At 29.6% G+C, this 24,873-nt stretch overlaps 1 protein-coding gene across 11 annotated transcripts in view; it reads left to right on the plus strand.

Moving 5' to 3' along the window:
- The window catches only part of LOC134688227 (arrestin domain-containing protein 2-like), a 69,752-nt gene that overhangs the window by 30,319 nt on the left and 14,560 nt on the right, over positions 1–24,873 (plus strand). For 8 of the 11 annotated variants that reach the window (XM_063548719.1, XM_063548720.1, XM_063548717.1 and 5 more), the window contains 4 exons: positions 8,240–8,372; positions 13,266–13,376; positions 17,558–17,784; positions 19,272–19,454. In XM_063548719.1, the coding sequence (XP_063404789.1) occupies positions 8,255–8,372; positions 13,266–13,376; positions 17,558–17,784; positions 19,272–19,454 (639 nt within the window). In that variant the 5' untranslated portion in view covers positions 8,240–8,254. Of the gene's footprint in view, positions 1–3,370; positions 3,512–4,386; positions 4,464–6,136; positions 6,208–8,239; positions 8,373–13,265; positions 13,377–17,557; positions 17,785–19,271; positions 19,455–24,873 lie in introns of those variants that run through there. The other 3 variants (XM_063548713.1, XM_063548715.1, XM_063548714.1) reach the window with 3 other exon arrangements.

Raw genomic sequence — 24,873 nt, forward strand, 5'->3', positions numbered from 1 at the left:
TCACTTATATCGCTTTTGTCTAAATGTGAACATTACAGGTGTCTAATTTCCGTTGATTAGTAGGTGTATTTTGTTTGATAAGTTATCGGTAACAAGCATTATTTATACAATGGGTAGGTAGATAGTTAAGCTGTCAGCACTTAAGTACGAGAGTGGATTGATGTTGGGTATATATTAGTAAGGAGCCAAAAGTTGTTAATAATTGATAATAGGGCATTATAGTCATGTAATGGCTAAGAAAAGGGTAACAAACTAATTAGATCATTATTAAGGCATTAACCCTAAAAGTGATATAATTTTTGTTTCAGCTAGATTATTAGCAGGACAAGCACAGTATAATGGTTTAAAAAATAAGTTGATGAAATTGTGGTTGAAATATGATTATAGATTGAGGATCATTTATCTGCACTAGCCAAGGGTTATGATCCACTCCCTCCTCTCAACCAAGGTATTAACCTTCACCCATACCTGAAACAATAGTGTTAAATCTCAACATAGAAAGATACACTAAAAAATCAAAAGACATATTTAAGCACAAAAAAGTGCACATACAGTGAACAAATAGATGTGATCTTATGCACAATGCAAATACAAAAATATTTGCCTTAACTATAGTAAGCAATCTTCTGTTTTAAACCATGGTTTATATATCAAAATACAAATTGTCTTCAAAAGCTCATTCAACACAATTTGACTTTGATTTTAACTTTACCTTGGTAAAGAGGGGTACCATTTTGTACTTATTTTTTTTTGTGCATATCTTCTAACATGGAAGACTGCACAGTGCAATTTCTTGAGAGAAAATTAAGTCTTTCAACCTTGACTTTATTTAAGGCTTTAAACTTCAATCCCACACAAGAATTAATTGATTTTATTCAGTCTTTTTGTAGGATTATGCATTTAAAGGATTAAATTTAGGATTATTTAAACAGTTATGTAATAATTTCTTTTATTGTCAAATTATTATGTTGCATAACAGATAACCATAAGGCATGTGATTGACATAATTTTAAGGGACATTTTATTCAGCTCTAGTGAAGTTATTGATATGTTCTGGAATACTGTTCTGGAATGCTGGAATATTTGAGATTTTTATGCCCCATTTATGGGCATTATGTTTTCTGTTCTGTGCATCTGTTCATCCGTCTGTCCTACTTTAAGTTTTTGGTCAAGGTAATTTTTGATGAAGTTGAAGTCCAATCAACTTGAAACTTAGTACACATGTTCCTTATGATAAGACCTTTCTAATTTTAAAGCCAAATTAGACTTTTGATCCAAATTTCAAGGTCCACTGAACATAGAAAATGAAAGTGTGTGTTTCAGGTTAAAGTTTTTGGTCAAGGTAGTTTTTGATGAAGTTCAAAAGTTGTCAAATCAACTTGAAACTAATAGTACACATGTTACCTATGGTATGATCTTTCTAATTTTAATGCCAAATTAGATTTTTTACTAAATTTTTAGTCCATTGAACATGGAAAATGATGGTGCGAGTTGGGCATCCATGTACTTTGGACACATGATGTTGTTCATTGTTTTGTACGTAACATCCGAGGTCATGTTAGTTTTCTTGTTTGCACTGTTTTACATTTGTCATCTCAGGGACTTTAATAACTGACTTCTGTAAACCAACATATTTTGGCGAGCAATTTATTTTTGGGACTTTCGCGAGTAGAAAATTAAGGTGAACATTTAATCATCGCGAATATGTAATACTTGGATCATTCCTTATTAAATTTCAGAAAATCGCAAAATTAAATAGCGGCAAAGTGGTCTAGGAAGGGTAAAACGCCAAATTAAGTATCCGCAAAAATAAGTTGGTTTACAGTTTGTGGTATGGGTTTTGCTCATTGATAAAATTGAGAATGGAAATTAATTTAATGGGGCATGTGTCAAAGAGACAACAACCCGACCATAGAAAAAAACAACAGCAGAAGGTCAACAACAGGTCTTCAATGTAGCGAGAAATTCACGCACCCAGAGGCGTCCTTCAGCTGGCCCCTAAACAAATATATACTAGTTCAGTGATAATGAACGCGGTATAGTGACATATAATCGCTAACTTTGATGTCATTTAGTTGTCTCTGGTGGTCTGAGAGTTGCTTCATTGGCATTCAAAGACCACATTCCTTATTTTAATATCGGTTATTTGAACTTATAACTTGTTTGCCTCTGTAAATTCAAGAAAATATTATATTTATTAGAAATTATGACAAAACATATTTATATATGGTATCATTAATTCAAGAAAATTATCATTTTCATTATAATTATTACAGCAGCTAATCTGGATGCTACTTTGACATTTATTCTAATGATTAGGATTGGAAAAAATGGACACAATATTACACTAAGTATAGTAGACTAATATATCCCTGTACTTCATGTTCAGTTTGTTTAATATAATAATATTGGTGTTTTATAATATTGTTGTGTTAATTAATAGTTTGTTAAAATATTGTCATACAATAATGATAGAGTGGTCAGTTCTGGATCTATCTTGTCTAGGCAATGACAAAATATTTCTTTATTTTTCTGTCATTGCAGAGTTTGCGAAATCGTTTTTTCCATGCTGTTCCTTAAAGAAAATTTACTGGTCCTCACTATTAATTCTATTGAAAAATACTAAAAGTGTGTCATTTCCTATTCAAAATTTTGGTGGTAAAATCCTGAGGACCGCCACTTTTCTTGAACTCTCTCATTGTATACTGAATTACATTTATATTGAATTACATATGATAATACGTACTTCTATTAGTTTTAGTTCAGCAATGACAAAATATTTTCTTGTAATATTGAGAATAACTTTATATGCCAACGAGTTTTCCTATGCAAAAAAAAAAATTCGAGATAAGTTTAGATATCAATGTAAGTAGCAATTTCCTAGACTTTTATGAAAATTGGCAGGAAACTATTGCAAATTAAATATTGGAAACTGATTTACAATTATGTAGAATACTTGTAAACATGACGGTCATAAAGGGGTTTATATAAATGAGAATAATGGACAAAAAGCACAAAATAAAGGCCAATAGAAGCACACATGATCATTTAAGACATTAACTTCTTGAAATATATGCTTAATTAGGGGACTGAGTAAGGTTCCCCAACAATGTATTCGGTATTTATTCTATCCTCAAACACAAATTTTACACTTAACTGTAGATTTAAGGGGCACGTTTCTCCCATCAGACAGAAAAGCACCTGATATGAATTAATAGCCAGTAATATTTATATTTTCTCCTAATTTTCAAGCATAGCACGCCACCTGTTGATTGAATGGTATATAAAAACAATCATGTTACCTTAAGGATAACTTCTTGCTGTTGTATATTGATGAGCAGATCAATAGATTCAATAACAAACTCAGGTGTTTACAGGTAAAAGAAAGTAAAGGATTATTCTAATTTAACTTTCTGTGTGGGAATTAATGAATGAACCAATATCAGAAGCCACATTCAGTGTTTATAAGCAGTTTGATGGAATTTTTAAAATGAGGCATTATTTCAACGAGGTAATTATTCCATTTTATTATTAATATTTCACATTCTGAACCTTAGGATCTTTAATTAAACTTAAGTCTAATTGAAATTTTCTTATTAATTAATTAGTTATGATTAATTGGAGCTTTAAATTTAATATTGATCATATGAAATTGTGTGCGAAGTGGAGTAGAAATTTTCCCATTAAACAAGCTGAGCTTCGTCAGTAGAAGCTGAAGAAATGGCTTTATTTGCAGTTTAATTGCATTATAGAGTTGCTTAGATTTAAATCATTTTTATTCCTATGAGATTCAGATTGTAAATTAACACCAATGAAGTGTTGAATCGAAATTGGTGAAATGTAAATTTGTTTGTGTGATAGATACATGAGTTTTATGGACTAATTGTAAGTTTGAAAAAATCATTGATGGCTTTGCTATAGTATATTAAAAGACATTTTCTCATGAAAATGGCAATTAATTTCAGTTTTGTTATTTAAGATTTGAAAAAAAAATCTTCAATGTATGTATCATTAAATTAAGAAAATGATCGTCTACAAACTATTGGGGTTTTGACATTTTATATTGAAGTCCTCACATTCTTCTATCTATAAACATTGAAATGAGGAGAGGTCTATTGTTTACATTTACTTTTCACTTTTCACCGATTTAAATCTGAAGTTGTCACTTAATGTACTATTAACCAACTTTTCAACAAATTTCTATTTTCTCGATCAGCTGTTCCGTGGTCTATTTCATATAAATTGAATAATAATAGAATGTAAGGTTTGATATTATTTACATAAATTCTTAATAATTATTAAATGTTTCCTATTGTTGAAGTATAATGCCTTTACCCAGTAAGGACACAAAATCATTGAAGTGGTTATTGTACGTACCATAGTTTTCTGACCTTATAAGTTCAGTTATTAGTATAGCACCGAGATAGATAGTCATGGAACTAAATAGATACAAGACTGTTAAGGTTTGTGTACAGATAGATACTGGAAGATCACTTATTTACTACACCTTTATGGCGTATTTTCTTTAATTTCTAATTTTATCTGAAAATTTACAAATAGATCAAGTATATAATTAATATGTTGCTTTTTATAAAAAAAAAATATATATATACAACATGATTAAATGACTTCTGATAAATTGTTGAAACAATTAGCTTTATTTCTGTGACTTCTGTGACTCCAACAGAGAGTGAAATTTTAAACCATACATGATATTTGTATGTCCTTTAACTAGTCTAAAGTGATTACGATTTTAATTCTTGTAGGATGATTTTAAATATTTTAAGAACAAATGAAAGGAAATGAATTTTGGTAGTGAGCCCTGGGCAATAGCCATATAGTGGTTTAAATGGTGAAAAAGTGTGTCGTTGGGATATTAATTTTGATTCCCTTCCGCTATCATTGTTGGATTCATTGAAAAATAAATAAATATATTTTGTATTTTTTTTTTATTAAAAACTGTGCATTCCTTATTATTCATAAGATACCAATTTTTTGTAGATTTCATTAAAAAAGGTGAACTATTAATTTAGATATTCAACTAAGTGTAAATTTTCTCTAGGCTTGAATGCTAATCCCTGAAATCCAATATCGCTGAAAATACAATTTTTCCACAATACATGAAAATTGTGGTAACCAAGAAAATAAAAATAAATAGATTTTGATCACCATGCAATTTTTCAATGAAAAATATAAGGATTAAATATTGAACTCATATTTCTAAGGTGTATATTATGCCAGGTTAAAAAATCAATGTTCATACATACTCTGCATTAATGGTGAATTATCTATTCGAAAGATAACAATGTCAATAGCACAGTTTGTGATGGACTGTTTGAAGCTTAGGGTTAAATCATATCTTAATTATTCCATACAGAAGTTTGTGATAGTTGTATATTAAGTAAATACCTACAAATATAAGGATATTTTTTTTATTGAACTAGTTTTCCTATTGAAGGTCTGTGGTTCACTTTGGGTTCTCCAGCTTCCTCCATCAATAAAAACTGGCCACCACAAAATAGCCCAAAAGCGTTGCTTAAAAGCGGTGTTATAAACACATTATAAAATCAAATTTTATTAAACTTATAAGACAGAGACCTTATAAAGTTCTAAGTACATCTCTCTGGTATTGATTTAAAACTCTCTCATGTCATGGAGGGCTGGTGACCTTTTGTAAGAATTTCCTTTGCTCTTATAGAATAAAAGGAAATTGAAAAACTAAGTCTGTTACATAACACTAATTCTACTTTGATAAAGGGACTCTCACTTGTGCAATTTACATTCAGATAAACCAATAAAGGAGAAAAATTACGCTATAACCTTTATCAACATTCATCCTAACATTCACAGCTAAATAGTGAACATCCAGTTCTCGGCTTTATCGTATGTATCTTATGTCGGAATTGACATTATAACTGCGTTGACGATGGTAGTAAAATAAACTTTAAATGCGTCAATTAATCAATTAACATAGTAATCTATTTTTTATTTATCTAGTGCTATTATTTGCCTTTATTGGTTTCCCCATATAGAAATATGCAACATATATAGAGAGGTTTCCGTCAATAAATAACACGCTGAGCAGGGTTTAAAATACAGTGACGTAAATTAATTTTACTGTTTACATGCAGAATTTGGAATCATTGAATGAAGGAATTTCACATTTTGAACATGGAATTAGTAGCTGTCATGCATTTTGATGATATGGTAAAGTACGATTCTAAGTACAAAATAACATTGTTAATTCTATTTGCCAATTATGATGATTGAATTATAAATTGAAAACTTTTGCATCGACACAGAAAGAATATGTTGAATATAAAGGAAATTTTCATGACATTTAAATTGAATTGGTTTGCTTTTTGTGTTTGAGTCTGAGGTTTCGAAAAATAATTTTGTTCCAAATCAACAGAAAATTTGTGCTTCATTGAAGATTTGAATTCTTTGTTTGCTTGTAGCTAATGACTATATATGCTATACAGGTATAGTGAATGTATAGTCTGTAAAATTACTTTCGATAGTACATGTATTTGATAAAAATATCTACTACAATGTTATACTAATATTTTGCCAAGTAAGAACTTGATTTCTTATTCTATCTTTATTCAGGGCTAAGTATAGCTTTAATCTGACATTAGTAGTGACTTAGAAAATAATATGTTGAATTGGAATTTACATGTTGTATAATATAGTTCCCTCTATGTTACAATAGCCAAATACTGTGCAGTGATTTAAACCGTTTTTGGAAATTATTTACTTGTAGCACTAAGAAATGTGTGATATGTAAACAAGTGGTTTTTTTTAAATTGACAATTTTACATCTTTGTCCTTTGGTAATTGGTAAAAATTTGTCACAGTGCCAATCATACCACAATGGGAAACATTTTTCATATTTCTGAAAAGTATCTCTTTTCATATTCAAAAAGAAAACTTGAACAATTTATGTTTACAAATTGATTCAAAATATGTACAGCAAATTAAAACTTTGAAAAATGATATCACATGCTTTATAGAGATCGGTTTCTACAATCATTTTTAGAATTTTTAAATTGTTTTGCGAGATACCGGACCCCGTTTCAATACAGTTCGAGTGGATATTCTATAATTTTCTTTGTTTTACGCATAGGTAAATACATGACTTTTTTAAAAATTGATGAAAATTTGATTCCAAATCATATAAAAGCATTGTGTATCACTAGTAACATAACACACAGGAATTTTACATTGTGTTTTGATCTAGAATTTAAGGATTCACAGGATAATTTTTTTTATATCGAGTCAGTATGGACGTCATATATATATATTTCCCATTTGGTATGACTGGTATGTTCTCCATTTGTACATGCAAAAAATGAAACTTGTAGCAGAATTATTGGAATTTTGTTGTAATTAATAGAATGAATTAGGAGAAAAATAATGCTAGAGTGTAAGACATGTTGGATTTAATTGTAATTATTATATCCCCCCACTCATATTTTTTTAATCTGTCAGACACAAATACTTTTTCTCCGATACTTTGAATTATAAGTGGTGGTTGAACCCCTGTACTTAGCTTGTCTACACCAGCAACTTTTTTGTTTGTTTTTAAAAAAGGTTAACACTCAGATTATATGTTATATATAATTATGGTTTAAAAAAGGAATTATTTGAATTTGGAATAAATTTTGAATTCTGAAAAAATGATAAAAAATGTTTGATAAAAACTTACCTAAATAGGGTTAACCATGGCTAAAGTATTTTTTAACTTTCACTGATATTAAAGTTTCACTAAAAAGTAAATAAAATACTGAACTCTTGAGGAAAATTCAAAACAGAAAGTTCCTAATAAAATGGCAAAATCAAAAGCTCAAACACATCAAAAGAATGGATATCAACTGTCAAATTCTTATGTAGAAAATGGTGGATTAAGCCTGGTTTTATAGCTTAAGCTAAACCTCTCACTTGTATGACAGTAACTTACCCCATTGGCATGCTCTTAGCCATGCATGCATGGTTAACCCTCCTAAATTGTGTAAGTTTTCATCATATAATTATTATCAATTCTCTAGAATTAAATTAATGCAGATTCAAATAATTCCTTGCTTTTATCAAAAAGCATGATCTAAACAGTAGCTTGGAAAGTTAATTTTTCACATTTGAATTTGATTGTTTGTTGAATTTAATTGTTCAACAATGTTTAATTTCTAATCTCCCTGTGTCATACCTGCTCAGAAACAATGATTTTAATTATTTTTTTCAGGAACCAGTAGGTGATATGGAACAGCTAGAGAAGTTCCAAATTATATTTAACAATCCACTGGCCACGTATCATGCTGGCGACACTGTGTTTGGGTACGGATGGATTGTCCTGAAAAATTCCATGTTTGTACAAAGTAAGTATATTACGCCACACATAATGGCTTATATATAATAATCTAATGTTGATTTATGCAAGAGATTTCAGAATTATACAGACTATAAACCATATTAACTCATGATCATCATGTTAAAGGGCAGTAGGGGGGCTGTCATCCATGAATTTTTTTTCGGAATAGATTAATCATTCTTTCCAGATCCCCAACAAATTAATCAGCTCAGAGTCAAAAATACGGGTGTATCACAAATTCCCACGAAAAATAAAGACCCAATCCCAAGTTCTGGCTAAAATATAGGTTAAATCCTGACATCCCCAAAAAAGGTCCTCCCGTCCCTCATACCCACTTCAATCATATGCATATTTTATTTATGTGTGAATGCAATTAAATACTTGGAACTCAATGTATGTCGAACATCAAACAAAGTTAATTCGCCATATGTGGTGAGATCATAGCTGATGAATTTTTTATACACCATGGAAGTACTTTTATTGATGAATTCTGATTTCCATTGCTTGTAGAAAAGATTAAAACATCCCTAGAAATCAAGCAAAGCTCAAGTGAGAAATCTTGGCCTAATTCACTGACTTTTACTAGTACTAGAAGTTCAGACATTTTGGGGATATTTTATCTTTGCAAAATAGTGACTGATGATAGATGTCTAAAAAAAGAAAATTTGAATTATATAATTTTTATATTTTATATAGATATAGGAATTTTATATGTATATAAACAGCACTTCCTGAAATCGCAAAATATTGACGCCATTTATTTAATTTTATGTTTGCCTCCATTGTCCAAAAACACAACATGAAAAAGTAAAGACTGAACATATATTTAACCCCACCAAAAAGTGAGTGATCTCGATGATGGTCTTCACAATGGCAATGATAAGTATGCATGCACTTAATTTACAGTAATGTAAACCAGGTCTTCCATGAAAATGCAAGTCCAGGTCATGTGAATGCCTTTGGCTGCATTGTTGACACTGTTCTGGAAAACCTCTAATTAAATAAATGGATTTTAATGTTTAAATCAATCTTAAAATCCATGATAATTGATACAACAAACATGATGACAAATTAAAATTATCATTAATCCTGCTAATCTATGTGAAGTCAATAAAATTGTGTCTATATCAGGTATTGAGTTTAACCATACCGAAACAACAATTTAGGCAAACATGTATTGGTCCTGAAAAAATGGTTCTAAATCACTGCTGCCCTATTTGACAGGGATTAAATGATACAGAATACATAGTGTTAACAGATATAGCCGATTAAGACCTACAGGTTAAAATACTATTTATCTTGGCATTACCTTGTAACCTTCATAAGAGGCTAGTCTTTCAGCTGTGAAACAAGACTCATTTCCAAGGATAGACAATCTATTGAACTTTTGGACAAATCTCCATTCATCAGAGAAAATTAATACTGACCAGTTAATGAAGAATGGACATTTGTTTGGGTTCAAATGACCTACAGATAAATATTGTAGATATCGGCTATCTTTCAATACTGTCTATACCATTTATGAACAAAACATAGTCAGCTGTATGAAGGCTAAATTACAAATATTTGTAATTGCTTTAAGCTATTTTTACGTTTTACTCTATAAGTTTAGGTTAAATTGTAGGTTATTCTTGATGTTGTCAGTTTCAGTAATTTTTATCTGTGATCAAATAGTCCGCTTTTTGATAATACTTAATTTTAGGATGAAATATATACTCTATTAAAGACCACTAAAAAATCAAGAATAAATACATTCTGATGAATAGAAGCTGTAAAGTTATAATTTTGTATCAATATTTATTGATAATTTGGACTTTTTTGCAAGAGTTATCTCCCTTCTCAATGCAAATCTCCATAGGAATTTCAAATGGTAATTTTATTAGTCTTCCTCAAGTTGGATTATGGGATTTTCTTCTGTGTATATTTGGGGTATAATGCTTAAGATTAAAACTTAAAAATCTTCTGTTGCAATTACTTACGGGTTAGAGCTAAATTTATGCTAGATTGACTGGACTAATTGACTTTGTTACAAAAAAAGACCAATTTTTGAAGTGTTGTTAATTTTCTTTCTTTAGTGATAGGGTATATATATGCCAAAATAAATCATACTGGTGTTAATGATTTCCCTATTCAAGGTGGTACCTAACACTACAGGGAGATAACTCTGTGAAGTCAGCTAAACGTTTTAATTACGTTGTGTTGTAATAGGAATATTAAGCTTCTAAATGATCAAAATTGGTGTTTGTCAAAATGCTATATAACCAGTGTAAATTTTCTGACAAAACGGTTGGTTCAAAATTTTTGAAATTTTTATATTTTTGTTAAAGGGTCAAAGTAAACACTTTGACAAAATTTTATGAAAATTAAACGAGCCAAATTAATTTTAGTGAAAGTGTTGGGTACCACCTTAAACTGTTTGTTAAATAAAAGATGTATACTTGCCGTACCTACCTTATTTGTTGTAAGGAGGAAACCTTTTGTCTTGCCTATAAGTTATAATAATAGTTTTGTCTCGTGAAGAGGTTTATGTCTATTTAGTATCATGAGAATGTATAACATGTTTGATCTTTCTAAATGATTTACAATTACAAGGGCTTAATGTCCATCATTGATAACACTTATCAGGTTAATTGTCAATCTTTTTCATCATCAATGTGATTTCTGAGACTAATATTTTCAAACATAACTGCTTTACAAGTTAAGACTCATTTAAAAGAATTATATAAACACTTATACCAAATGGATAAAAAAAAATCTTGTCTTATATTGTATTACTTGCTAACTGTGATATAATAGGGTCAAATTACATTCAGAATCTTCTTAATGCATTTTAGATGAGAATAATGGTTCTGTATAAAAAAACTTAGTTTATATTTTTATTTCTGTACCACATTGAAACTGCAAACTTGTACTGTGAATGCTTTATTTTCAAAACATTTTCTCCCTGTTATCTCAAAAAGTAAACAAAAGTCAATGATAAAAAGTTTGAATTTTGAATAAATCAAATATTTTTATTTTACTGCTGATTGGTAGGGTATATACAGATCCACCTTTACTAAGATATCTACACATAGAACCTTTTGTTTTTTTCAAATACATGTGATGTCTTTTTTCTATTTAATTAATGTGACCATTGTTGTAAAAAATCATTTTGAATGTAAAAGATGATTGAAGTTTTGAAATCAATTTTTTTTAATCCTTTGTGATAAAAATACAGTTCCAGACATTTAAAAAAAAGGGGGGTTCCAACTACATGTCCCCATTCAAATGCATGATCGTCTACTAAAAACAGGGGTTCCAACCCCAGAACTCTTCCCTTGGATCTGCCACTGAGCAGACTGCAGTTAGTGCATTATCCTGTGTAAAAAAAACAGATATTGGAAAAGAATTGCCATCCAAAAAAATTCAATTACCCCAAAAACCTACTCCTAGTGAACTTTAATTTTCGCTGTAATTGAAGCTGTATCATAAATTATTTCGTTGCTAGAATAATTAACAGCATTGTACTCTACTGAAAATTAACTTTGCAGAAATCTGTAAAAATATAAAGTTAAATTATTGCTGTGCACCTGATAAAGCAGCAGTACATCTAACACAGTAAAAGTAATCACAGCAAGAAAGTGCAGGTGCTGAACTGACGTCCTGTCGACCATTGTTAGATCTTCGTCCAAAACCAGAGAAGATGAAACAATGTTGATGCTCAACATTCAGTACTTTGATGTGATCTTGTGATCGCAATAAATCACATTAGTCTAACTACCGCAAATAAAAAATATGTCTTGTTATAATTTGATGAAATTTGTTTAACAAGGATATCTATGGGTTAAATCCTCTTTCTCATTCTTTTGAAGCATGATATTAACAGACAGTCATCAAGTTTTTTTCTGTGATGGTTATTCAGCTGTATAAACTTATGTGGCAGTTGTATTCTTTTGAAATAAATCAATTTGAAAAGAGAATAGATTTATACTTTTGTAAATGTGTATGGCTGATCTGGTGTATAAACTTGGAAAAAAGCTTCACTCAACATCAGCTCTGTTTTTCTTCATAGTGATTGATTTTGTAGGTAAATTGTTAATTGAATTTTCAGGTTAAAAGCTGTAGAAACTGATAAAAAATATTGTTTTTGGGTTAGTATTCCATTTTTACTGCCAATATCCGATATGTGTCAATATTTCTATAATAGATTCCAGAAATATCAGCCTTCAAAACAGCTACCTTTGATAATGGAGGAAATGTTTAACAATGTGTTTTTTTTTTCCAATTGATAAAAAAAAAATCAGTTATTAGGTCAGGTGTTTTTTTAAAAAATAAAAGTACAATCGTAATTATACAAATAAGATTATGTTAGATCAGGATTGAACATTGTTTTCCCCTTTGATAAATTTTTCCTATTTGTATGTGAGAAATTGCATTTTCCCAACAGAAAAAGAAATTAACAAAAAAATGCTTACATAACTAAAATTAATGTGTCTCGAAAAAAAAAATTGTTGAAAATTACGAATTAAGCACATTTTTACAGAGGTTATTTATGCGTAAACTGGCTCGACAAATTAGCATACAAACTGATTTAAATTTCAAAGGACTATTATGTAAAGTTTGTTACTAAGCAGCCTAATTAACACATAAATAACTTCTCGAAACATAAGGTTAATGTCCTTGATTTTTTTTAACCCAAAATCAAGTTATTTTCCATTTCCATTGTTTTTTAACCTATAATCCGTTCATATGTATTGTGCATGAATATTCCACAGTGAATGGGACTAATATAACAGTCTCTTCTCTTGTTAATTTTTGTGTTTCAGAGTTGGTGTGTTATTGGCATTTCCTTTACTTCTTTTTATTTCAAAGTTAAGCAATCAATCAATCAATCAATCATTCATATTTTGTTTTATTTCAGCTGTATGTTTAGAAGCAATAGGTGAAGCCAAGGTAGAATGGATGACATCTAGTGACATCCAGGCTTCTGATGAAGAAGTTTTTAACTACACAACTGTCCTTCCTATTAAAGGTAAACACTTAATACAATAGTTTAGACAAATGGTGACTGAAAACTTAAAATGAACAACAGTGAGTCAACACAAATTCCAGTTGTTTCTCAAGAAAAGTAGACTTCGAATCATTCTCAATTTTATTACTAGGTTGCTCTTTATTACCTTATTTAAAACAATAGTGGTACTGTTGTAACAATTGGTATTCATCACTCCAATTCTTTCCAAACTTATTTAAAAGAATTGTCAAATATTTATATTCAAGGTGGTACCCAACACCTTCACTAAAACTTATTTGACTCATTTAATTTTCATAAAATTTTGACAAAGTATTTACTTTGAACCTTTGACAAAAATATCAAAAAATCAAAAAATTTGAACCAACCATCCAATTAATCAGAAAAATTACACTGGTTATATAGCAGTTTGACAATTTTACACTAATTTTGATCATTGAGAAGCTTAATATTCCCTTAACAAAACAACGTAATTAAAATGTTTCGCTGATTTTACAGAGTTATCTCCCTGTAGTGTTCGGTACCACTTTAAGGTATATTGATATTGACCATACTTTTAACATTAACATTAGTCTAAGTTTTAGTGTAGTATATTCTATAAATGATCAAATAATTGTATTCTTCCAACAAATTACCTTGATAAACTTTTCTCGAACCAGGAAGTTGATTGTCCTTTCCTAATTCTTAAGAAAACATATTTTTCAAAATCTAGATCATTGACACTATACTGAAGAAAAAATTCTAAAATAATGGTGGAATTTCCAAAAGAGATGAAATTACTTGGAAAATCAATAGAAGAGAAATTAAAACGTGCACAAAATTGATAATATTTCAGATGTGAATGTTTGTCCAGGAATTTCCAATAAAATTTGGGGGCACTTTTATGTTTTGTCACATTGTTGTAGTAAAACTTGATTTGGCTAATTATACAGCTTATGAATACAGTATTTATTATTTAATTTCTGTCACCTTGAGGCAGATATTGAAAATAAACCTGTCCTCTTAATTAAAACATAAAAATGATGTACATTTGACAATAACATAAAACAATAATAATTCTGCTTGAAATAAAACTGAATTCTAATGGTTTGTTTAAAAATGAGGGTGATATACAAGCTAGTCTTAATTGTGACTTATTGCTTATATTAATTTAATGACCAGTCAAAAAGTAATATTAATGTCCAAAATAAGTTAATAAAATGTTAAAAAGCCTTTTAACTTCCCTACAATAGCATGAAGTAGAATAACAAAAATACCAAATTATGAGGAAAATTCAAAATAAAAAGTCTGTAATCAATGGCAAAATCAATAGCTCAAACACATCAAACAAATTGTCATATTTCCTAACTTGGTACAGGCATTTTCCTATGTTGAAAAAGGTGGATTAAACCTGGTTATATAGCTAGCTAAACCTCTCACTTGTATGACCGTTGAATAAAATGAAAGACTTGACCATAAAGAAGTTGTTGAATATAGGTTGAGTAAACATGCAACTGTTAATCTTGCATATAAATACTCTTTCCTTCAGAAAGAGATGCTTTGTGGTGAAAGTTGTCCCTATTATAAAATAGGTATCATTTTCAAAAGCATAAACAAACTGATGTGGATGAAATAAGTGCACTTCCTGTACCTGAAACCCTGCACGATGGGATGAAATAAGCTTACAACTTAAGCCTCTCATATATCAGAGCTTCGATAAATCATAACTATATAGCATTAAACTTTCTCTTATGATTCTTAATATTTATTACTATCAATATGAAAAATGTTTAAGCACACTACTATTTCTTTGAATTCAAAATCTTAAAAAGAATACATTAAATATTGTTAATATAAAACCTATCCTTTATGAAAATATTATTATGTAGTATTTTAAAACCAAACACCTTTTATAAAAGGGTTGAGTAAATAGAGTCCAGATTCATAAATGTCTTAGGTTTGATCATGTAGTTAAGTTATAAACTGTCAGATGTTACTGAACCATGTAAAATACTGCCATCAAGATTCTACAGAAATGATTGGCACTATATTGGGAGCTGACCAAAGTCTGGGGATATTTATTTCATATCTTTACACTTCATTTAAATTGGTTGAGGATTTAATTTGATCTGATCATAAAATTTAATTGTTTTGAATTGTGTTATCGTGCTAATGCTTTGAACCATGTAAATTCTTTCAGTTTGTATTTTGATAATTAGAATACATGCTTAAAGTGTGTGATAGCATGGGCTTGTTGGACATGGCACCCCTAGAGTGGAAAATCGTTCAGATAGTGACACCTTAGACTGGCAAACTCTGCTGTTTATAACATATACATGATCATATTAGACTTGAAAAATATAGGTTATTTAAAATAAGGAAATAGGTTTGTAGTTTCTTTTAAAAAAAATATTTATGAAAATCTTAAATGTGTGGCATTTTCAATATGGAACATTTTAATACCTTGTATTATTACGAAATAAGAGTATAGAAAAGAACATTGTGGGAGGGAAAAATATATCGTGTTTAATTACAAGTATTGTGAACATCAATACATATGACAAATTAGGCTGTTAATTTTTTTACATTTGAATTTTTTACATTTGACATTTCTGGGACCTTCAAGTCGCTAAATAAACAGTATGGGTTTGACTCATACATTGTTTAAGGTTGTTCATATGTTGATGAAGGAAGTTGATATGAATTTGGCACTCTGGTGGAGTGTTGCCTCATTGGCAATCATATCACATTATTTTGGTTTTGTATCCATGTCACATTTTTATTTTTGGTCTTAACTTAAACTTAAGATTAAGATTTCTAGTCTAAACTTGTAGACACCTTAGATCTTTTATAGTATATATTATAATATAGGATTGTCCATTTTGATGTTTCATGACTGATCATAAAATCAAGTTATTATATTCTTCAAAGATTGTCTTCCATTATCAGATTAACTTCAAAAATACTGACAGCAATATATAAAAGAAGAAAGTTGGATACTAAGATCAAATACTCTCTCAAAATTGATTTAAAAAAAGTAGGATAGGCAAATTGAAGAAAATGAATATTGTATCTTAAAGTTGGTTTTTGCAAGCTCTGCTAATTTTGAAAGATATAAAGCAATATCAATAACAAAGGTTTTTGTTGTTTAATATTTCAGTATTGAGTGGAATTTGCATCGATTTCTAGATCAGTTGAACATTTGTTTGATGATGTACTTTACAAAAACTTATATCAGAATTAAGTTGTAATTTTTTTTTCTGAAGGAAAGAGTAAAACATCAAGCGTAATATAATCATAACCATAAAATTATAAAAAGCTAGCTTAGAACTACTTGTTTACGCATAGGCATGTAAAAAAGAAAATAAAGTTTGTACTTAAATAAAGGAAGATAGGATAAAAAATTCCTGAATATAATCTTGATGAGAAAAGTAACATGTAAACTTAATTATTAATTTAATTTGGAAATACGCTTACTTAATTAATATTTTGGCTCACCAATAATCAGAAATATTGGAAATTAAACCTCAGGTTTGTATAAATGTGGAAGGCATTAAGTCACTAAGTGCAAGCTTTAAAATTCTAAATCAAACCAGTACCAGAGGCCATATCAACAGTCCATAATGTGACTTTTTGTTCTTTGCTGATGACGTTACTGTATCCAGCTTCAAGGAAAGCACTTAAAAGTCTGCCAATAGTTGTTATAACTATACATTATTTCCTGCCAAGTTATCTGACAATTGTCTGGATCTGCCCGATGGTCATCTAAGTGTTTGTTTTTGTATATGTAACAATTAATTTGATGCAAATTAAGACAGTATTTGTTAGTCTTCCCTGTGTGTAATTGTTTAGTTTGTTGATATTACCCACATCTTTGTTAGGTTTCAAATTTATGCACAGATGTGCGTCATCTATACAGACAAAGAATTCCACTTCAAACAATCCTAGGGGGTCATCCTGAACTTTTTGTGAGGTAGATGTTTTGCTTTCCCATAATAGAAAGCCTTTAACTGTGTTTGCAATTCGACAGTCACAGCAAAAACACTGTTCCTTTTCATGTAGAGATTTTTTGACAGGAATGAATTTATGCTCAATTTTTCAAATGGTCCTGTTTTATTCTCTCTTCACATTTAATGACTATTTTCCATGAGAGAGAATACACAAGATATTCTACTTTCACTTAAAATTTAATGTTAATTTTACAGGAGAGAAGGATACATCCGATGGTGCTGTTTTACACTCAGGTTCACATTATTTTCCATTTGAATTCACACTACCACAGAAAGCACCATCATCATTTAAAGGAAAACATGGAAGATTACGATATTTTGCAAGAATGACAATTTGTACCCCTGGAGGACCCCATCCTACAAGAACAAGCAAGTTTGCTGTGATTGGCTGCTTAGATCTGAACAATGAACCTGATGCTGCTGTAAGTTAATGTTATGATGAAGAACAACAATAAAAGTAGTTTTTATGGTTCCATGATTATTGCCAATATATTTTTCTTGTGTCATACACCCATCACATCTTTGCTTTTCCTGTAATATAAAAAAGAAGATGTGGTATGATTGCCAATGAGACAACTATCCACAAAAGACCAAAAGGACACAGACATTATCAACTATAGGTCACTTTACGGCCTTCAACAATGAGCAAAGCCCATACTGCATAGCCAGCTATTAAAGGTCCCGATAAGACAATGTAAAACAATTCAAACGAGAAAAGTCAACGGCCTTATTTATGTAAAAAAAATGAACGAAAAAGTTGTTTTGTTGATAATTTAAAACAAGGAAGCAAGGTATTATACTATATTTCATATTTCTTTATCGGAGATCAGATTTAAAAGTTGTGATACATAAAAAAAAATAGTAAATATGAGATTAGCTGTTATGGTTGCTCAGTATTTTAAAATAAAAATCTCGTTTTTAGAAAAAATTAAGTGCACTGTAAGGAATAATAACAGTGCAATGCATTCAAAAATGGAAAATATCTTATTAGTTTTATACCTCAAATTTTATTATCTTCATGATTTTTGCAAGCATTAAGATTAATTCATATAGATTTAAAGACCATTTTTTTTTTATTGAAGTCAGAACTACAATCAGCTGTGGTATAAGTTACTATTGAGATAATGCAGGTCTGACATCGTTTTTTCAATACACTGACTTCAGAACATTGTATTACAACGAATCAATACCACAGGAATGTAGTGTCAACATTACAAATTAACTTGTTCACAATATCGGAATTCCAGCGAGCCACAAGTTTTAACAATCTGTTACAGTTGTAAAGTGTGTGTTCAGTAAAGCAATTAATTTGCTATTTCTTAAAAATTCCATTAAGGTCATGTTAGCAAAAGCTCTATTTGTTGTCTAAAAGACCTTTATAATTATGTTTAATTCTTATTTAATTGTATTGTAATGTTTCACTAGGGTTAGGTGTTTTATTTGGAATCAATAATCCTTTTTATCAAATTACAGTATTCTAGAATTATTATAAACAGCAAATTTTTGCTACAGTAATAAAGTTTCAACTGTGTTTTAACAACCAGATGTCTTGTGGGTTTTTTTGAGTTGTTAGATTGCTGCCTAACTCACATTAAAATAAGTATCCATTTTTTTTATATTTATATATAAGTAATCCAAATATAGAAATAAATAATACAACTACAGCCCACAACAAAGACCTCCACAAAAATTAATGGTAAAAAATGAAACAACAAATAAAAATCCAACTGGAAAGTTATATTGATATTACATACATCAAATCTTATGTCAGAGCAGAAAAATGAATTAAAAATTGTACAGTCAAACCTGACCAATGTAACTATAAATGTTCTTTAAACAGAAATATTTAATAAAACTGTGGTAAGGATTGGACTATCATATATAACAACTAGTATTTGCATGATTTCAGTACCCTGTAGAGAACGATACATTTGAAACAGTTGGATCATTTTGTTGTATAGCTGGTACGGTAACAGCTTCCATTAGATTGGAGAAGAAAGGCTTTGCTCTCAGAGACGCCATACCAGTGTACGCAGAAATAAAAAACCTCAGCACACGACGGATATCACACACACATGTTTCATTAATACAGGTGAGTCCAGATGATTTAGTAGTGCCATTGTAGTGGAAAACATCTTGACTGAATTTGCATAATTTATAAATGATTATTGAAAGGAATTTTAACCTTACATGAGCATGATTAGTTTAACATGCCATTTTAATCCTAACATATTAATAAATGTGCAATTTGAATAATTAACAAACACTAACTGAAATCATGCATGAAAATAAATATTCAAGCTGAATCCAACTACAATGATAAACTTGTTAGCTAAATCCAACTGCAATGATAAACACAAAAGCTGAATCCAACTACAATGATAAACGTGCAAGCTATATCCAACTACAAGGATAAACACAAAAGCTGAATCCAACTACAATGATAAACTTGGAAGCTGAATCCAACTACAATGATAAACACAAAAGCTATATCCAACTGCAATGATAAACACAAAAGCTGAATCCAACTACAATGATAAACACAAAAGCTGAATCCAACTACAATGATAAACTTGGAAACTGAATCCAACTGCAATGATAAACACAAAAGCTGAATCCAACTACAATGATTAACATTCTTTATATCTGGAAGACTAACCAGCAACAAGAGGTTTTAAAGGCATAAATAAGCATTTATCAAATCTTGTTTTTATGTGAAGTCACGGGTTTACACACTCAATTTTCTTCTTTTCAAAGCTGACCGATTGTATCTTATTGACTAATTATTTTTCGAGGATTTCGAGTAGAAAAAAAACAACTAAAATTGAAAATGTATTAAATCTTTCAATAACAGTTTATTGTTATGTTGTAAAGTGATTTTTTTTTATACAATTTCCTATAGAAAGGGCTGATGTCCTGGCAAGTACTGTAAGATATTGACCTTGATAAAATACCCAAAAGATTGGTAATATCGATCATCTAGGAGCAATCCAATTGTAAATGCATGTAATTCCAAAATTACGTAACTGAGGTTGATAAGTTTAATCTTATTCCATCAAATAACTATTCTAGTTTTCTCTGTACAACTGTGGTAATTTATTATTTTACAGAACAAATCCAATTTTCCTTCAGATTGCAACGAATTTCTTTGATTTTGTTCTTTTTTTAAATACTTTTTTGCCAATACATTTATAGTGCTTCCTTAATGAATTTTTGGAAAGGATAACAGCTTTTGAGTTGTTTGTCCAACCATTAACATTTAAATGTTTTGATACTTTTAGAGAATAATACCTTATTGAGGCTCAGATGTCAAAGTTTAAGCATTGTGGATCCATTTATCATCATGGATATCAATTTTCTGCGATTAGGGGAAATTCATATTTTAAGGCCTAAATTAATGTATTGTTTGTTTCCCTAATCCAGACCCTGCCAAGCCAGGGGTGGGTAGGTAGGTAGGAAAATAATTTTATTTTTTCCAAAAGCTTAAAAAATATCAGACAATCTGGCAAGCTTGAAAAGCAAAAATTAATAAAATAATATTTGACTTAGTTTTGACAATAAAATTTTATGAGTAGCACTGTTTTTGCAGGGTCAGTTGGGATTAGGGAAACAAACAATATTTTATTTTAGGCCTAATGGATACTTGATTTAGCAGTTTTGCAGAAGCCTACCTACAAGTCTATCAAAAAATCACACTTCTTTGAACATTTTAGTTTGTGATTCACATTGAACCCCATAATCTACAAAATTGGTATCACAGCATTACATATATGTGATTCGACATTTGGTCATCATATATAGTACTCAGACACAATTAAGTTTTGACTGACAAAAATTATCCCATGTGAAAACTCAGTAGACTAAATGGTTGAATAATTATTATCAAATCTCATAAGATTAATAAGTCAGTCTTATTTTCTGATAAATGTAGATTTCAAAGTCAGAATTCCTGATCAGCTGTAAATCTTCATTGTTTGTCAGTGTGTCATTTTGGATCATTGTTCAATATGCATGAAATATTTGCCACTAGACATCAAGCTAACATCAATCTTTTTAGATGAATCACTTGTTGACTGATGGTGCAGTTTTCTTTAGTGTCAAATATACTTCAGCCATGGACTACTGTGGTTTCATTTATTTTGGTGGGTATCAATTTTCGTGGATTGAGGAAATCTTGCACTTTCGTGGATATTTGATTTCGTGGTTTTGTCAATTTCAGCATACAAAGACTTTGGAAAATTTGTTAATTCGTTGAATATTTGAATTCGTGGTTTAGCTGTATCCATGAAACCCATGAAATTGGTATCTAACGAATAATAATGAATCCACAGTATTATCTGCTCTGTTGTTAGGTTGTTGTCTCTTTTCCATTCTCTTTTTCTATTCCCAGGAATGTATGTTAACCTTGATGAATTAATTTAAGCATAATATGCACTAACTTGTACTTATTGACTCCTGTTTGTCTCTGATTGAGTCAATGATTTTATTTCTTGTTACTGTGAGAACAATACTAAGCATTTTTAGTGAAGTAATTGCTGGTACATAAGTGATATACATAGTTTTTACTTTTTTATTTTTTTTAATATGCTAATTGATCATAAAAGTTGACAATTAATATAGAGAGTTAAATGCTACACATGTATTTCTTGCATTAGTAATTATTTACATTGAATGCAATTTTACATTGAAACAGAAACAAGAATGTTACTAATTGACTGTAACCCCCACAGTAAAACTATAACAACCTTTAATTACAATTAAGTATGAACACTATTTTGGCAACAGTTGTGAAGATATTTTTTTATGTAATTTATAGGATTGCGGTATTGATTCCCCTAGTTTTCTATACCAAAAGACCTTATATTGGATATACTCCGTGAACTTACAGAAGCAACAGCACTAAGGTTTTAATACACTATATAACTGTAATTAAATTTACAGCCATGTGTCTCAGTTCATAATCACATATTACCATGTTGATATGTATAAATAACCGTAATATTCTACTAAAATGAAGTGGTTAAGAGCTTGACATGTGGTAGGGACACTTGTAAATCAGTGAAGTATAGGTGTCTTTTTGAGAGTTTTATCATATGTTGTCTTATTGGTTAACAGTAATCCCACATCTCTCTTTCTTCAGTGTGTGAAAGTCCCTAATTTGAAATTTCTGCATATTTTTTTTACAATACACTTGCCTGTTGTAGTTATTGTTATATCAATCCACATTTTTTTCTCTCAGTATCTGCCATTTGATATACCTATAAGTTCACACACAAAAAGTTTGTAGCATATTTTTTAAGATTTTTTGCAGTTGTTGACTTGAATTTTTTTCAATTCTGGAAATATATATTAAATATTGCTGTTCTTCAGTTGAAAGTTCTCAACCCATGAATATGTTTGTAATATTTTGAATAGATTTTGTTTTGGTTCTAATTATGTGTTCTATATATTGTCATCTAATGAAAAGCATTAATTGGTTCAACCCTTCATGTTAAAATTGCAACAATTTGTTTGTACAATTTTTTGTTCTATCTAGTTTATGCATCAAATATTTGCCTCTGTAAAGTAGGACTTTTTGTGAAATATTGAATGATTTAGACTTTCCTGTATCAATTCATTTAATTTTTTCTACCATATTTTTGTAAGTGAAAATAATATGCAAAGTCATCACTTTTAAATAAAACTAATTATTGAAATGAAAGAAAGTTTTACCTCGAAGTTTTAAATAATTTGTAAATAGGTTTAGATTACCATTGCAAAGAAGCTTTGAATATTGATGTGGTAATTTCTATTGAGTTAATTTCTATGTCAACTGGTTTAATGCACCCAAGAGATAGCAAGTGGAGGGTATGCTGTATAAGCTATACCTAAATTAGGCATGCATACAATTATGTGCTTAATTTTATTTTTTTCATTTTAATAAATAAGAGAAATGTACTAGATATTTTAAATGAAAGAAAAATCTTCATTTAAAAGTTAATTGATACGTCTCCATATTGCTTCTATCATTGAAATTAGAAGTAAACAGCATTAAAGAGAGATAAAATAAAAGACGATTTCAATTATCATCAATGATTGGTGTTTTCAAGGTAGATGTTAATTTCATACAACACCTGGAAAATGTACCGAAGATCAAAGGTTCAGCATGTCAGTTTTGAAGAAGGCTGATTGCTGTTGATAGCAGTATAACATCTATGGATGGTAAATCCATTTAAGCAGGATTGGTTATTTATGCTTGGTTTCAGGACATTGAGAAGTGCTTTGTTCAGTTACTGATCCTGAAATTCAACACATTAACACACAAATTATATTTTCTTAACTATGTTTATAAAAAACTACCATATTTCAATCAGATAGTTTACTTGGATTTGGCCTATTTAATAGTAACCTGCTGGTGGTAATTACATTTTAAGATACAGTTTGTAATGTTTTATCTTATAGATTTAGATTAAGAGCTGTAGGTGTCTTTCTAATTAGGTTGTTTGTATTGCAGTGTTTTAGAGCCTTTTAATCCATTCCTTTGGAAAATCAGATAAAAAACCTTGTCCAAATAATCACAGTCTTGAAATACTAGGTTGTCTTTTTGTTGTGACACTCTCAAAGCAAAATATATAAAAAAAACTTTAATATGAACCATGTCTTTCAAATTTTCAAGTTGTATGTATCGCAGTACCCTTCAATCTTTTTGTTTGTAACAATTTTGAGGAGAATGTGCCAGGGTTGACATCCTTGAAGAAAAATGTTTGTGCAGCATTGTTGTATGCAAGTAATTTGACATGCTGGTTTATAGAAGTCAGATTTGTATTTATAGAACAGTCATACTTAATATTTATTTATTTGTTTTTCATCTGTTGTTTTATGCCAATACTACAAGTCATATCTTGCATTACATTCTGTTATAGTGTAACAAGTTTAACTAAGTAACAGTTGTCAAAGGCATAATGGACTGGAGCAATTCCAAGACAGTTTTCTTTCTACAAATCAATCTTATTAAAATTAAATTGTTATATCCAACTTTCACTAATTGTGTAGCATTTCCAATGAAGTCTTTCACAATTATGGTTTCAGGTTTTATTTTTTAATGCATTTGTTGAAATTTTATTTAAGGAGGAAAACAAATGATTTTGAATGTATTTCTGCTTACCATTTTTGCTCTAACACATTGAAATGATTGGTTAACCGTTATTAGTGCAATTGTTTTTCTAAAAAAAAGTAAGTTTAAACAGCTGAAAGATTTTGACATTTTGCATTATTAATAATGCATGTTCAATAATGAAAAAAATTATAGTTTCAATATCAACACAACATAAAAATGACTGATAATACATTTCTTAGTCATAGTTTTTCACAGATCTGCCATACTTTTGAATATGATTTTCTGGTGAAATTTTTAATAAAATGAGTTTTACTGTCTTGAATTATCTGTGTGTGGTAAAAAGCTTCTGTAATACTTATCAATCTAATGTTTATGACAGAAAGTTCATATATATATAAACTATTATCAATAATAC

The sequence above is a fragment of the Mytilus trossulus genome, chromosome 10 (genome assembly GCF_036588685.1).
Source record: "Mytilus trossulus isolate FHL-02 chromosome 10, PNRI_Mtr1.1.1.hap1, whole genome shotgun sequence".
NCBI lineage: Eukaryota > Metazoa > Mollusca > Bivalvia > Mytilida > Mytilidae > Mytilus > Mytilus trossulus.